The sequence below is a fragment of the Limanda limanda genome, chromosome 9 (genome assembly GCF_963576545.1).
Source record: "Limanda limanda chromosome 9, fLimLim1.1, whole genome shotgun sequence".
Classification (NCBI taxonomy): domain Eukaryota; kingdom Metazoa; phylum Chordata; class Actinopteri; order Pleuronectiformes; family Pleuronectidae; genus Limanda; species Limanda limanda.
The window spans coordinates 17,315,533-17,332,223 of record NC_083644.1 but is presented as its reverse complement, the minus strand read 5'-3'; the positions used below and the strand labels follow the sequence as shown (position 1 = coordinate 17,332,223).

The window sequence follows — 16,691 nt, the reverse complement described above, 5'->3', positions numbered from 1 at the left end:
GGACCACACACACACACATCTTCAGCAGGAACACAAACACATATTCACACACTAGCATGCACATACGTACATTTACTCAAAGCTTGTAGAATGTCAAACACACACACACCAGACCGAGACATTGCACAAAATGCACTCCTTTCACGCAGGGTTCACACTTATTAGGCTTCAGCGGAAACACTGCTCATTCAGTTTGAATGGGGTGACGTCATGCGCTGCATGCCAGACTGCTTTGTGGTTCCATTGCGTAGCTCACGCTGCGTGCAGCTGCAAGTAAAGATGAACGACGCGTCTCAACGTCCTCCCACTGTCCAGATATAAAGCCACAATATCCTGGATATGAACAGTGCCAGTTTGCACATCTGAAGCCAGAATCTACACTGTAGTGATTGGGAGATGGAGCGGTGGTATATCGATGTCCCGCCGATACACATGCTCAACCAATCACTAGTCACTCCCAGCTGTCAATCATAATGTTTTACCCCATTTTTATAGCAATAAATACCTATTTTAAAATTATTTAAAACCAAACTTACTGGATAAAGAAGCACTTGGACACTCATCAGTGTGATTAAATGACAGACACCATCTTTGAGAAAATCTGGCGTGCACATAATTTTTTTTAATAAAAGGACGTGTGTGAGTCTTTTCTACCTGCTCAATGAAACTCAATGCTTGATTTAACTTTAATTGAAGGATAGAGGACAGTATATATTTACTGACGGAAAGATAAAGACCGTGAGACAGAGCTCCTTGAGGACACCAGAGCTTCTTCCATTACGTGTGAGTGTCTAGGAAAAATACGTCTTTCTCCTCCAGTTGACCAGCTGCTCCCTATAATCTCCATGTCCCCAGCAGGAGAGTTGACGACATCTACCGGGAATAAAAACAAACAATGGGCGCAATTTTCACTTAATGCTGTTAGCTTCACTTTAGGTGCCGCTCACCTCCCTTCCTGTCTCCATTACTTTGCACCTTTGTATTCCACCTCCGCCACACGACTTTCTCTCTGCCCACCAGGAGAGCTTTACCGACTGCAGCACGAGCTCACGCAGTCTAAATATTTAAACGCGGGGAATCACTTTAAAGCTTCTCGCACTAAAACCACTGAGCCCTCCCTCCGGCCTTCTCTGACATGGACGGGTGTCATGTCCACCACATGCAGCCGTCGGCCTCTGGATATGATCCCCCTTGCAATTCCCTTAATCTCTGTATTTGACCACAACCTGCATGTCAACAGCTGTCCCTCAGAACACCTCCGAGCGGAGCAGGGAGACACTTGGACCTCGTATTGCATGCATAGCAAGTGAAGTCATTATGGAGATGAGGATTAAGAAATGTGGAGGGGTGAGAGGTAAGACTCCGAGCTGCTGTTATTCCCTTTCTACAAATCTAGAACTGGGCTGAGAGGTGGAATTTACCATCCTGCCTTTTTAGATTTACACTTCATTTGAAAGTGATGCTCTGTTTTCAAGGCAATGGTTCAACTATTTCTGAGGCAATGGGGGTAGATGTATCCCCAGCTCCGCTCAAAGGCTTCTGGGTGATTTATAAAGGGATCCCGGCTCTGTAAAACTGTAAATGGAAATGCACAGCCAGGAGCAGGGATGCTGGCCTTATTAAAATCTTTGCTGCATTACTCATATGGTGAGCGGTAGTGCTACGCAGGATACATCAGGGAGGCACTTTCCTCTATAAAACAAAGTAAACACACACACACAAATACACTAGACACATGGCACACACACACTGCCTGGTAAATTAGTAGATGACTAAAAGAACCTGAATACATGACTAAAATTTAAACAAATGTAGATGCTTCCATATGAAGCATGATGGTAACTTAATGTTATTGATGAGTATAGGCTCTTGGACAGTTGGACAGTTGAGGAGGTTCAGGCATCAAGTCCTGATGCCTCCTGGCCGCCGGGCACTTCAAACTGGGATGAGAGTCGAGAGTAGACCCGAAACTTGCTGGAGGGACCCGAAGGTGAGTTGGAATGTGAGGCAGAGGGACATCTGGGATTTCACTTGGCTCGATAAGTGAAAGACAATGGATGGATGGATGGAGTAGAAGCCCTTTTAGATAGAAAGCGATTCGTGCTGTGCTGGCCGTTGGATTCAGCGTACAAACTTCCACTGCCCTCGGTTTGTGCTATGGTGGCTGCTGGGTTAAATCCTAAATACTCTGAGTCTTCTGTTTGTTTGTTTTTAACATATTGCCCAAGTTCAACAAGCTAACTGCCATCTGACTCAAAATATTTTGATATGATACGGTTTTCCTCTTGAGGTCTCTACATAATTGTGTCGTATAATTCGGGAAATAAGACACGCACAATATCATCTTTTCTTTTAATGTGCATTCTGTGCCAGGCTGTAAGCTTTGTTTCTATTAAACTGTCATTGCTTGGCGTGGGCAGTTGAGAAGAAGGGCTTTCAAAGTGCAGTGGTGCTGTTGTTAGTTTGCGTAAGAAAGGGCCTTGAGAATAGTAGACTATGGCCTGTTTGGCAGTCACTAGATTTCAACTCAACGGACAATTTGCCACGACCCCCCTCCTCTAAAGCTACACTTGAAGGGCCTTTTGGGCTTTCTGTAAAATGGTGGCAAGGCAGTCAGAATTTACCGTAAATATTTAAATCAATGAGTTTAAAATGTCATACATGCACACAAACAGGATTCTAACTCGGACCCATTGATTTGTCGCCAGAAACCTATTGTTACAGTAAATGTATCCAATGCAGAATGCACTCGAGCACACAAACACCCTGTGTAATCCACACTTTACACGTATGTCCTTTTTTAGACCTTAGAATTAAATAATTATGATCAATTAAACTAGGATGGGAGGATGTGGATGAACTTATGAGCCACTGTTTTCGCCATCATCAAAACACCAGATGAGGTTCATCACTCCAGTGGAGTTCAGAACCTACGCAGAGGAGCGCTGAGGCTAATGGTCCCTGGTGGTCCATCACCCTACATGTTAGTTTTTCCTTCAATTTGTCACCAGTTGGACACATGCACCCTTACAAACACATGGCGATGAGTAGACGTTTCTCCATTATCTCAGCCTGTTTGCACACTCAGTCCTGAGCACATTTCCAAACAAATCTAAAGAGGAACACGCCCATGTCAACCATAAAGTGGTGGGGTAGATTTTTAATTTTTCCTCTCTGTTTATGGGTTTCTCTCATCACTGCATCCTCTCTCTCTCTCTCTCTCTCTCTCTCTCTCTCTCTCTCTCTCTCTCTCTCTCTCTCTCTCTCTCATTTTATTATACCTCATCCTCGCATCTCTCTTTCATCTGTTGTTCAACTGGCTCAGAGGCAACAGCTTGTGTTTGTTTGGTCCACGATGTAGCAACAGTACCCAGCATGCATTCCTGCCGGTTGCAGGGTGTACTTCAACTCAAACCATCTCGCCCTCTGGTCACGCTCTCCGTCTGCGCTCCCTCGCTTTCTCCGCTGCTAAATTGCGATCTCCTCCCTCTTCTATTCTCTCATTCTCTTTTTAGTGTTTCTGCAATTCTCATATGAGGTGGTCTGCTCGCAGGCCATGTGGGATTTTTCTTCTGAACCACTAGTGCGTATCAGCTGATCCATTGTTTACACTGTGTAATTGCAAACACATTTGTTTTTACAAAAACTAAAAAATAACATAATTATCTTCCTGTGTGTTTGGCTTTTTAGATTTTAAGATCAATCTCCCATGCCAAATGCTTGCTGTGTTTCCATTTATCCAATCTCTTCCTGCTGTCAGCATCTCTCTACATGTCGAGGGTCGTCGTCCCAGGAGGATATTGAAGGGGATGGAGAGAGAGGTGGATGAATAGTGCAAGGGGACAGAAAGGGAGGGATGGGAGGGGTAGAGACTAAAGATTGATGTGAGAAAAGTGGTGTTGACATGGATGGAGTCGATTCTGCATGGGTGGCAGCCCGAGAGACATGGTGCTCACACACATGCACAAACAATTTCATGGAGAGAGAAGAGACGAAAACAAGTAGATGATGGAAAACATAACTACAGTGACACCCAGACACCGAGGGATGATAATTAAGTCTGGAAAGATAAGAGGTAGAAACAAGAGGTGGCAACAGTAAACACAGACGGACAAAGGAAGATGTGGAGCGCAGTGCGTTGCTGCTGAGAGGGAAAATCAGGGCTGAGTCATTAATGAGTCATTAACTCAGGAGCCACAGGAAGGGGAACCCACCGTTAGGAAGTGCACACTACAAAAAGTCACGCTTGCTTCTACTTAATCATTTAACTGTATTTTTATATAATAAGCTATATCTGCTTTATTAGAGTGATGACAGCCCACTGGCAGAAACAGAATGGATGATGCGTGAAAGTGGTTTGAGGCCACGAGACCACAAGTACTGTTGTTTCTGTCGTAGCCTCAGCGTGAGCCGTAGATCACTTGTTAGATGAACCGCTGGGATATAAATAATGATGAAGTTTGAAGCTCTGCTCTGATTAAATTTCTACATATTAATTGTAAGCAGGTTATGATGAGTATGAAAATGATAATCAAGTACACTCAGATACTTTGAAATGTTTTTGAGTGTCCAACTGAACAACAGTACAATAAATCCTGTCTCATAAATGAATATTTGCCTAATGCATCTGATTGAAAACATAATCACGGCCTTGATTATGTTAAATGGGTGGTCTAAGTTTGTGTTTTAGGAGGTTGAGGCACTGGAGGTTTGAGGGGGGAGTTGGGGTTCAGAATAGTGGAAATAAGCAGCCGGACTTTGACACTGGAGATCGAGGTTAACACCATAAGTTCAGCACGAACATATGTAAGTAAGTAAAGACATCAAGTCCAATTCCTCAAGACACTTTTGACTTTTTCAGTATTGAACAATGAGACCATAATCTTTTCCCCTTAACCCTCAACCAAGAGCTCTGTGTGCCTGAGCATGATAATAAAAACATTAATCATGGGAAAAGAGGAGCAGCTCCCAGCTGCAAAACATCGGGACAATTTGCAGATGGTGCTGATAAAGCTCTCACAGGACGTCGAACAAAGAAACAATAAGAATTAAGGCTCTGTAATAACAATGTGATTTCTCTTTCATAAGCTTAATTGGCAGTGACATTCAAAAGTCATGGGGTCCATTTTATTATTTTAGTCTTTTAGCAGGAAAAAAAAGTAGATTAGTAGAAAGACTCTATGCAGTCAGTATGTTATGTAGCATTTGGACATTGCGGATATTTAATTTGTCTTCCTTCCTGATGAAACCCTCTTTATTTTGCTCAGGAAAACACCATGCGACCCTAAAAAAAAAATACAGGCTTTCAAATTCCATACATGTTCACATAAAAAGGTCATAGATTGCTATTCTTAGTAAAATTGGCTAGGTGGCCAACAGTCCCCTTATTAGACCTCATTTAAATTCACTTGCTCCTCATTTCACACACTCTTGTTTATCAGTCTCCGAAACATACCAGATTTTTTTAATTCATCAAGAGCCATAATTATTCATGAGAAATCACGTACAATGTTGAAAGACGCTCTAATTTGAATTGTTGTAAAGAAAGTGAAAGTCGAAAATGGTTCTTCTTTGGGTCATGCACCACAATCCACCAAATTTCATAGAAATCGGGTGAGTTGTTTTTTCGTAATCCTGAAAACAAACAACAACAACAAAATGCAATCAAAACAGGGATGATAATTTTACACACAGCAGCAGCATGTTTTACAGTGTACTACCTGTGCATTCAGCGTCTGAGCTCCCCCAGCAGCAGGGGGCGCAATTAAGAGTCGTGTGACCTCTTATTATATCTCTGCTAATTGAGGTGGTTTGTTGGGCCTGGTCTCCGCTTCAGAAGCACCACACTGTTTACTGTCTGGATACGCCACAAACAAACACTCTGCAACCCAGCCTTTATCACACACACACACACAAACACACACACACACACACACGCACACACACAGACACAAACGGAAAAGAGCTATCATCTCTGTACCCAGTCACCACCCACACACACACACTAAGGATGAACCACAAAAATACACAGGAACAAACAACACACACAGCACAGTTGTAAGATTAATGAATGAATAAAGTTTTTCAGAAAATCAAACACTCAAAGCATTTTTCTAACCCTATGAGTTGTTTGGAGAGAGTGGGAGCTTGTTTACAGGATCCGAGAAATAAAAAATGAAGTTTATCCTGAAAGGAAAATACTCAGCAGATTGAAGGTTTACTGAATGTTTGATTTACGGAAGGTGTGTCTCTGAAATGAAAACCATGTGCTGATGGCAAACTGCATTTTTATCTTACAAACACACACACACACACACACAGACAGACAGTTTGTGTGTGTTATTCGTAACAGCCGAGTGGAGGAAATCAAGTCAGCCCATCAAACAGTCATCTTGACCTCACACCCGGTGAACACACAAGAGGTGTTCTTCTTCTCCCCCAGAAATTAATGAAATAGCTGCTTGACACAGTTATGAGGGGGATGGATCCGTCAGCATGCGTTCGCTGAATGAGCTGACTCAAGCCCCAGGAGAGAGGGATGAAAGAAAGAGGGAAGAATGTTACAGGTGGGGAGAGAGGAGGAATTGGACATTCATTTGTATAGTGTGTCAATTTTTGAGAGTACATATCTTGGCAGAAATAAGAATAAGCCTGATAAGGGTGCCAGTCGCAGATTATATAGATGGACAATCCATCTTCACTTCCTCCCACTTGAGACGCGTTGGCTTCACTTTTGGGGTGCAGTTGTATCGTCCATTTGTACAAACAGTCTATGATGCATAATAAAAAGTGAAGAAATCTCCATAGTTATTATGCCTCATCCATTCATTCACCAGCATTAACATCCATAGAGCTCCCTCTCCCCCATTAAGGGATCTAGTTTGAACTCTAACAGATCACTTGCAGTTGTCGTACTTTGGTTTCCTAAAAGAAATATGTCAACTCCTTTATGATGATATTTAGTATGCATACATACACACACATGCACACACACACACACCTTTACTCAGTCAGAACCTCACACTCTCCCCTCTTTGTAATCCCATCTCATCTTGCCGACACTGTTGTTAGAAGCCTCCTCTCACTCCGCAGCCTCTCAAGCGCAGCCTTTGAACTGGGCTGCCAAGAAAGTGTAACACCGCGTGCCTTTTTCTTTGACTTTCAGGAATGATCAGGAACATTATCATGATAAACCTGGCAGGGGTGAGGAGCTGAGTGGAAGCAGAGGGCCCTGACCCCCCCCAAAAAAGCAAGCAAGAAGGCTTGAATATTGTCAACGTGTTGTTAATAAGCTGCAGGAGAGAGCTGAGGTGTGTGAGCGTTTGAATTCCTGCGTGAGTGTGTGCAAATTCTTTGCATGTGTAGGTTTGTGTATATGTGAGACTTCAAATATGAACACTGCTGTCAGGGTGTGTGTGTGTGTGTAGCAGGTTGTGATGTCTGGGTACATTACAGCTTATTGCTGGGTTGAGTGACGCGCAGGATTATCGGCTAATGGTGGAAATAAAAAACGGCTTTCATCAGCGTGGGGATCGGACCCGCATGTTTGATGTTGGTCTCAAAGAATCATGTAGGAGGTGAAGGAAAAGTAGAGAGAGGTGGAGGGCGGGTGGGAGGTTGAGTGTCGACAATGAGGGGTCATTATAGAGCATCAAGTGGGTCGACTCCATGACGAGTGAACTTACATTTCAAGAGTCCCTGCTATCTTACAGATCCTTAATAATCCTCTTACTTTCTTCACTCTACGGCAGTTACTGTCTCTGCCACAATATGCTGACACCATGTGTGGTAACATTCTTCTATCTGTGCTTCCACCATGCCACTTCCTGTGAGAAGACAATACGGGTATTATAGTGTCTGTATAGTGTATCTTTGAGGGTTTGGGGGGTTTATCTGGAGCCAATCCCACCTGACATTGGTAGGTCACATCCTGAACAGGTTACCAGAGTTTCGCGGGAACAACATACAGAGACAAACAACCCTGTGATACACTAGTGACCTGTCCATGAGCAGGATAGTTTATAAATGGATGGATGGATGTTTTTAGCATCAAAATGCTTTATTATGAATCACAATTGAGATTGAAACTACTTAAAGAGAAGAAATCTGAGACCACCCTAAAAATAGTTTCAACATCTTCTATCTTCTCTCCGTAATGACCTTTGTTCTACTTTTGTTGTGTCTACTGATAGGCCACTTCCTGGGGAACCACAGCGTGCTGGACATCCTCAGGCAGGAGGGTTACGAGATCTTCCACACGCCGCCGGATTACCAGGAGCCAGTCGCAGAGTGAGTACACACCGAAGAGTGTAACAGATCACAGAGCGTGAAATTTCATTAAAGCACTGTGGTTAGAGAGAAACAAAAACGTGTGTTATTGAAAAGCAGCGAGAGAAACATGATAACTTATTTCAGCTGAATATTACAGTGTTGTGCAGGTGATCAGTCAGAGCTAGGTTACACTTTGAAACCAGACCACCAGTCTCCCAACCTGACAAGATAATGAATGGAAAGAAGAGTGTGGTTATGTTCCAGCATCAGTCTGATAATGTTACGGTAATATGAAATGTGAGAGAGGCTCTGTCCAAACTGCGCTCTGTAACAAATAAAAGCTAATGCAGGAATCCTTTTGAAAGCTCATCAACTTCCTCACCTCCCTCACTAGTGCGGCAGCCGCCTGCCAACGGCGCGCTGCCAGTGGAGGTCCTGTCTGTTCTCAGCAGCCACTGTTACCACAGTCAACACAAACACACACATATACACATGAACACATGTAATGGGCCTGCAGGGTTGCACCCACACATACATACAAACTCACACACCTTACACAAAGGCTTGGCAGCATTTATTTAACAAACCCTCTTTATATTACACTGTGTGTGTGTGTGTGTGTGTGTGTGTGTGTGTGTGTGTGTGTGTGTGTGTGTGTGTGTGTGTTTGTATTCCTGTACTTATATCTCAGTGAGGACCATTTTAAGCATAGATCATACAGACTGAGGACATTTTGGAAAGTGAGGACTGTTTGAGTGTTAAGACTAGGTTTTAGGGTTAGGGTAAGGGTTAGGTATTTGGATGGTTAGAGCTCGGGTATGGGGCTATGAAATGCATTATGCCAATGCGTCAATAAGATAGACGTACGTGTGTGTGGTTGTGTGTGTGTGAGTACTCGTTTTTGTTACTTCTTTATGATCTTTTCATCATTAACACTGACCTTGTCAGGACCAGTATACCTCATGGGGACCGAGGCCTGGTCCCAATGAGGCACTTCCTGGTTAAGGTTAGAGGCAAGATGTGAATTGAATTTTAGTTAAGGTTAGGTTTAGCCATGAATTGGTTATGGTTGAAATTTTGGATAAGGTCCCGGTTAGGACGTCGCCAATGTCAATTGAACGTCAATGCAAAGTCCTATTAAGGATAGCTGTGCAAACCTTTGTGTGTATGTTGGGGGGGGGGGGGGACATGAAGCAAGTCATTATGTGAATCATTGATGTGAAGACGTGACTTGGATTTGGTTGGAGTTAAAGCGACAGGACACAGCTGTGTGTGTGTACTTGTACTTTGTAAGGACCATTTTGATCATAGACCTTATAGGGAGTGAGGACGTATTGGCTCAGTGAAGGCTCGATCCTGCTGCCTTCACCACAGGGGGCATCAGGCCTGCTGGCATGTCAAGTCTCACAAAGTCTGGATTAAGGGCTGTTTGTGGGCTTAGACTTAGTTGGGGTTAGAGTTAAGTTTAGGTTTAAGTTTGACTAAGCGTAATAAGGGTAAGGGGCAAGGGAATGCACAATGCCAATGAGGGTCCTTGCTTAAAGAAAACATACAAGAACGTGTGTGTGCGTTTGTGTGTGCACCATTTTGCAGCCGCCCCCCTACAGGGTTGATCCATGGGCCTATAAAATAGTAACAACAGCAGCTTGAATCATGGGGGAAATGGAAAAACAAGGCCCAACAAGGGGAATCTCTTTAGAACTGTAAAAACATACAGCCAGGGCTTTTCTCTCTTTCTTTTTTCTACAAACCTTTCACTGCTAAATTACAGCTGTGACCGTAGCCTCCCTATCTCCCTCAGCCCTGCGTGCAGAGCTGTGGGCTTCAGCCGGTGGTTCTGGTTTTAAAAGCTGACAAGTGGACTGACTTACTGTGGTCACAAAACGCTCACGTATGCTGCACACACACACAACCGCACGACCACACGCTCACACGTGTGCCTGCTCGCAGACGCTGTGAAGCTCCCCGGTACAAGGTGATGTGACAGGCGAGGGAAAACACCACAAGATGGCTGCAGGCGAGGTGTTTATGGAAGCTCGTAGCCTCAGCCCTGGAGTGTGTCGACTCCACTGGCACGAGGTCTGCAGGGGTGATTATATGAGTGAGTGACTGACAGAGCGGACTGGAGCTGGGTTTGGCTCCACAGTAGCTTGACCACAGGCCTGGAGTTATCATCGCCCAAACCAAAACCATTTAAGACCTGAATGGGTGTTTCTGACGCCTGCAGCCGACGTGCACACCATCAATTTACGATCGCAGACGAGACAAATGCTAATCATGAGTGAGCAGTGGAAATCGTGACTAAAACCCTCCAACTTATCATGTTTAGTACCACTGAAGTTTGACGTCAACCTAAGAATCTCCTCTTACCGTATTTTTTACTTTCTACTGCTTGTTTCTTTCATGACGTGTATAATACTTCTTTTTTTTTCATGTCCCATATGCACCTTGAAGCACAAATTTATTTTTCGAGCCGTGCTGACAGGGAAAGAACAAGAGCAGAGAAAGTATGAGTAATGGGTGGAAGAAAGAGGAGCATGGCAAAAGTCTGTGAGCAGACCGGGTGATTCTGGGTGGTCTGCTTTGGACAGATGTCATTTTTGACGCAGCAGTCCGGTCACTGGAGTCCTCTAACATCCTCTAACGTTGCCTGTTGGGTAATTCTGCCACTCAGTGCAGTGTTTACAGAGCACAGCATCCTATTTGGAGTTCATAACCTTGATTGAACTTGATCGAAAGGGGCTGTAACTGAAAAGTAATGAAGTGGTCAGGCACCACAAATAAAAATATTCCCTGGCAGAAAGTCTAAAGTATTAAAAAGTCTGAGACGAGGCCTGCAAAAAAAACAACATTCTTATTTCTTAACTATACCGCAAGGGTTTTAGTGACACAACGCGGATTTGTACAGTGAAAATAAATCACAGGAAAGCTTTTAATGAGGACAAACTAATTTCATTTATCCTGTCTTTCCTGTGCTCCAGGAGTAAACCAGCTGAGGAGCCTGCAGCAGGTTCCAGTGATGAGAGCCCAGACTCCAGCACTGTGTCTCCCACCAGCTGGGGGACCAGTTCATCAGAGCTGGAGCTGGAAGACTTAGACCACGTCCCTGGACTCGGAGACGAGGAGCTGCCTCACATGCTGCTCCCCGACAGTCTGAGCCAGCTGGAGGAGTTTGGACGACACAAGCGTCCACGCAAAGCTCACCGTGGACATGGCAGACCTCGTCTCTTCAGTGACCTCTGGGTTCGCATCGGGGACGGGTGAGATATCTAATATGTCCATCGACAGTGGGGTTTTTTCTGTTTTTAAAAAATAACCTGGTGTCCTTATTCTCTTAAGAAGTAATACTTAGATGTAGATACTGATCTAACATGAAAAACTTGCGTTGAAGTATTTAAGTAGAATCTGGTAGTAGTATCTGCCTTTGACTAAAAAAATAAATATTAACATTTAAATTTAAGATTTCACCAAGAAAATAAATTTGTATCATTTTAAAATGGTGCATGATGAGCTAATACCGGACAGATGTGGGTCAGGATGAGGAGCTTGTCATCCACTTACCAGAAGGTCAAGGTTATATATATAATTTATATATTGTATATATATATATATATATATATATATATAAATAGATCAGTTTTTCGGTTAAATAAACTATTGCCAGATTAAGTTACACCACTAAAGACGTTTTAATAATAACACCTGTATAGTCTCTTCAATAAGTTTCTTGTCAGATGTAAAAATACAAATATCCTCCACTCCAAGGTGGCATCTTCAAATCGTCTGTTTTAGACACCAGACGACAATCCAAAGAGTTTCAATTTAGTATCATAGACGACAAAGAAAATCTGTATTGTAAATTACAAATTCTTGCTAAAAAATGTCATTGGAAATCAGTTGCTGCCCATTGTAGTTTCAGCCATAGTTTTAAGCTAAACCCTGACTTCTTCTGTCCTCTTTCCTCCAGCACAACCCCGCCACCTAATGTCAGGATAGTCAACGGCTATGTGACCGTGGACCCTCCTCTGACCCACCAGGAGCAGCGCAGACTGGTGGAGATCTACGCCACCGAGCAACAGCCCAGTCCCCCGTCCTCCACCTCGCCCAGTCCAACCTCAGCTCAGCCAGCTTCGGTCCACGGCACACTCACACTGTCCTGTCTCTTAGCCTGGATGTTATCACACATGCTGTTTACCTCCTGACCACAGGACAGCGTTATCTCACAGGCAAAACACTCAGACACTGTTGCTTCCGTACCAGAGCAGTGGAATGCACCTGATAAACAGGGAATGTCCGTCAACACATGAAGACAAGAGGATGGAGGAATATTTCAGTCGGGTCTTGACGTGCTGAGGTTGGACGATCCTGCTGCCTTCACCACGGGGGGGCCTCAGGCCTGCCGACATGTCAAGTCTCACAAAGTGTGGAATAAGCTCTCAGCCGTGGTCGGAGTCTTCAAACCTCATGAAAGTATTACGATAGAATAACAAACACATAGCACAGAGAAGACCCGTCAATTTGAAGAGTTTGTGTGGTGGAAACTTCTACCTGATAAACATGTAATACTGTATAGAAAAGTAAGACTGACATTAATAAATGAGGATAGAACATACTAATAACAGCTGTAACTCTGTGATAAATGAGCTGAATGCAGTAGAGTCGAGCAGGGCTGTGTAGGAAGTGACGCACTCACGTCGCCACTTTTGTAAATTGTGCATTTTGTTCATAAATAAATATTGTATATTTATTATTTCTGGGAGAAAAGAGTATATTTTCTTGTTTTTTGAAGAAAATTAAAATAATAAACTTTGAAAAATGATGAAGTGTCCAATGATTTTTTTTTCTTGTCCAGCAGAAGAATGATGTGGCTTGAAGTTAATGGGCAAGAACCTGAAAGAAAAATATAGAATTAATCAATAACAGCCTCATAAAGAGAGTGAGCACACTGTGCTTTCTATATATATTTTCATTATATTCTAAATTAAAGACATTTTAGTTTAATAAGTAACCACAGTAATCTCTTTTTGGATGTATTATGTGGCAACCAGTAATTCATTTAAAATACAGTCCCATATGTGTCATTTGTATATATTTATAAAATAAAAAATGTTCATTGAGGGTAAAAAACAACTCTCATGTTGAGGTAATAACCAGAAATTATGTCTTTATAAAACATAACTGTCAGGTTAAAGGTCCAGAAGTGTTTTTGAAGAGACAGCAGGTGATGTCATTCTGCCACCTGCTGGTTGAAACTGAGACCGGGACCTGGGCCTGCAGCACCAGTGTTAGGGCTGAATCAAAGACAGAGACAGCTCTGATTAGTTATATAAACACAAGTCTTAAGATCAATGCACCAAACAATTAAAATCCCTCAGTCAGAAAAGGTTCTAACAAAAAAAACGGAATAACGATGGGTTGATGGGAAACATGTACAGAAAGTTGAGAAGGCAATGATGACAACAGTTTCTCTCTGATTAGAAAACAATATAACTGTCACTAATATCATTCATGTTTGCATTATTTGGCATCGATTTATTGGAGTTTGCAATAACAAAAATATGATGACACTCTCATTAGTTCAGAATAAGATTGTTCTACTGAAAGGAAACGTTACCAAAAAATTAGTTATATGAAAATACTTAAGATGATCCCAGTTTATCACCATTCACAAAAAATAAGGACGGATAATGGTATTTGGTTGTAAAGGTCAGAGCAGGAGTCACTGCTTTAGATGTGTCAGTAAAAGAAAGATGAATGCTCTCCTAACATACGTGATTTAACAATTATAATCTAGCTTTTATTATAACAGACAATACCACTCTGGTTCTGCAAATTAAATGAATCAGTTTGATTAACTGATGAATCACATTTCTACAGTTATAGTGTTCCTCTCACCTCTTATACAATTTGAATATTTATTAGATATAAGTTTTCCTGTGTTATAAGACACCGGTCAAGTGATGGCGGTATTACACCTCTTTAGTTCTACCACTTAGTGGCGCTAGAGTCATAGTTTCTGCATCAACACATACGGCTGAAGGCGCTGCTGGTGAGATCCTGTGTAAAGGCCCTGATCCAACAGGCTGAAGACCTGCACAGAGACAGGGAGCCACAACTTTCTGGATATTAACTTTGGTTCATAATGAATTTATAGAAACATCTCAACTGAAAGTTTAAGAATAAACGATTGAGTTATTATGAGAATATTTAGTTGATCATTTGAAGACAATGAAAAAAACTCAACCAGTTATTCTGGTTTAGGGTTCAAGAGACAATCATCACAAAAATATAGACAATAGTATGTTATCAAATATGATAGAATTTATAAAAACTACTAAATTCTCTTAACATTTGTGTCCCTGTTTTGTTTAGCTTTTATCACAATACCATATCCTTTTGCATTTCCAGAAACTGAAATGATATATAAAATATTATATATTGTGTTTTGTACGTAGTTTATAAATCTGAAAATGATATTTTTCCATTATTGATCAAATACCCATTTACATAATAACACATTGTAAAATGTATGTGTAACACTAAGGCTGAAGTAGTCACTTTTATTATGAGTACATTTATTTATTATTGTTTAACTACATTTTTTCAATTTGATTGATATTTTGATCCGTGAATTAAGGAGTTTATGATAGGAGATTAAATTATGTGTATTTTTGTATTCATATATCAATATATATATATATATATGTATGAATGTGTTTATATTTACACCATTTACATAGATTTTATCTTCTTATCTCTTGGTGTGTCAAGATTTATTCACTAGAAATAAAGTAAATTAAGGCAAATTTACAGTGGAGTGAGACTAATTTGGATAAAGTGGAAATGGCAAGCTGCTGCCTAAACTTACACTCTTGAATATTTTCAATTAAATGCTTCTGATCAAAATTAATTGAACAGTTTTAACAATTACTGAGCAAATTTCAATTTTACACTCAGCTCCCTGAAGAGCCTTCCCCTCTTAAACAGTTGCCTCTTAAATGGTGAAAAAAAAAGAGCAAGTGAAGAGCAAGTTTTTTAGAACAAACTGCTTTTTCGCCCCTTAAGCCAAGACAGGACAATATTTGCCTTAGCTGGAATACCATTTTCCCTGGGCTTTGGGGTGTTGTTTGAGGGAGTGGGGGGCTTGACAGGGCGCTCTGAGGGCTGACCCTCACTCTGCCGGGGACATGCCGCCAGCTGCATATAAATAAAAGATTACAGTGGAAAATCAATTTCTGAGCAAACTCATTAAAAATGCCCCTCACCTTAAATGATTCCCATTTCCTTCCATTCAACCTGTTAACGGCTAGCTGTCCCTGAGACCGGCCACCCTACCCCCACATCCCTGCCGTCACCCTCCTATCCCTTCCCTCCCACCCCTCGTCCCTCCATCCTTCCTCTGCCCTGTTGCTCTCCCCTGGTGGTAATTACTTGCACAAGTCGTTTTTTGCCCTTTGATTTGCACCGTTTCACAAATGAAGGTTAAGTTTGTTTAACCGTGGTGGATTTGCCAGTCATGTTAAAGCATATAATGTGGCAGGTCCCTGGTTTCTCCACACTGCTGCTGCACCCCCTGGCCTGCCCCCACTCCCTCCATCTCCTTCCCTGTTGGCCTGCACCTCCTGTGGGAGGGGGGGGGGGGGGGAGTCGGCTCCAAGGTTAAGGCTTACCGGGCCTGAGAAAGCCTACAGTGGATCAGGCTTCAGACCCATTAACTTGACTGAAAGGGGACCAGGAAGTTGTTAAAAATAACCTCTGGTAAGAAGGATTAAGAATCAAACTGTCGTTTTTGCCCTGAGAGGACGTTAGCGTGATCCCAGCAAGTTGCTAAAAAAATGGGGGGGGGTAAAAACAGGAGAAAGAAAGGTGATAATTCTTTTTAAAGATCTCAAGGTCCAGGACCTGAAAACTCCCCTATTACCATCAGTATTATTCTAATAGAGAAAGAAGAAGAAATGCACATTGGCACATTGGCACACACACACACACACATGTTGCAGTGTTTCCAGGCGCTGCCCCATCTTGGATCAATACCTCACACAGAGGGAAAGTCACCGGAGCCAAGGTGAACATCGATCTCTGGCAGCTGGAGCCGTTAAGAGCATTTCAAGTGTGTGTCGCTTGGATTGTTGAGCCACGGCTCACACGCTGATCACAGCAATAACACACGGAAGAGTTTTGTTATCGCTCAGCCAACACACCCGATGACTCCAATATTAAAAGCCGGGCCTTGTTGTCTCTCTGTTAATCAGATGTACACACGTGCCCCCCCGGAAAGCCACCAAAGGAGCAGTAGTTCTGTCTGGTTGTTGCCGAAAGATGTTTACAAAATGTCTTTACTTAATTTTTTTTTAAACATTGGATCTGTAATTATGCTTTGCATGGAACGTCTGTCTACACGAACCAGGTCCTGTGTGGTG

The 16,691-nt window shown here is 42.4% G+C and overlaps 1 protein-coding gene across 2 annotated transcripts in view; it reads left to right on the top strand.

Moving 5' to 3' along the window:
* Positions 1-12,604, top strand: part of trabd2b (TraB domain containing 2B) — a 66,804-nt gene extending 54,200 nt beyond the window's left edge. Inside the window, exons 5-7 of one of the 2 annotated variants that reach the window (XM_061078745.1) lie at positions 8,193-8,289; positions 11,256-11,531; positions 12,239-12,604. In XM_061078745.1, coding sequence (XP_060934728.1) covers positions 8,193-8,289; positions 11,256-11,531; positions 12,239-12,473 — 608 coding nt within the window. In that variant the 3' untranslated portion in view covers positions 12,474-12,604. Of the gene's footprint in view, positions 1-8,192; positions 8,290-11,252; positions 11,532-12,238 lie in introns of both variants that reach the window. The other variant, XM_061078744.1, reaches the window with a different exon arrangement.
* The last annotated feature ends 4,087 nt before the right edge of the window (positions 12,605-16,691 follow it).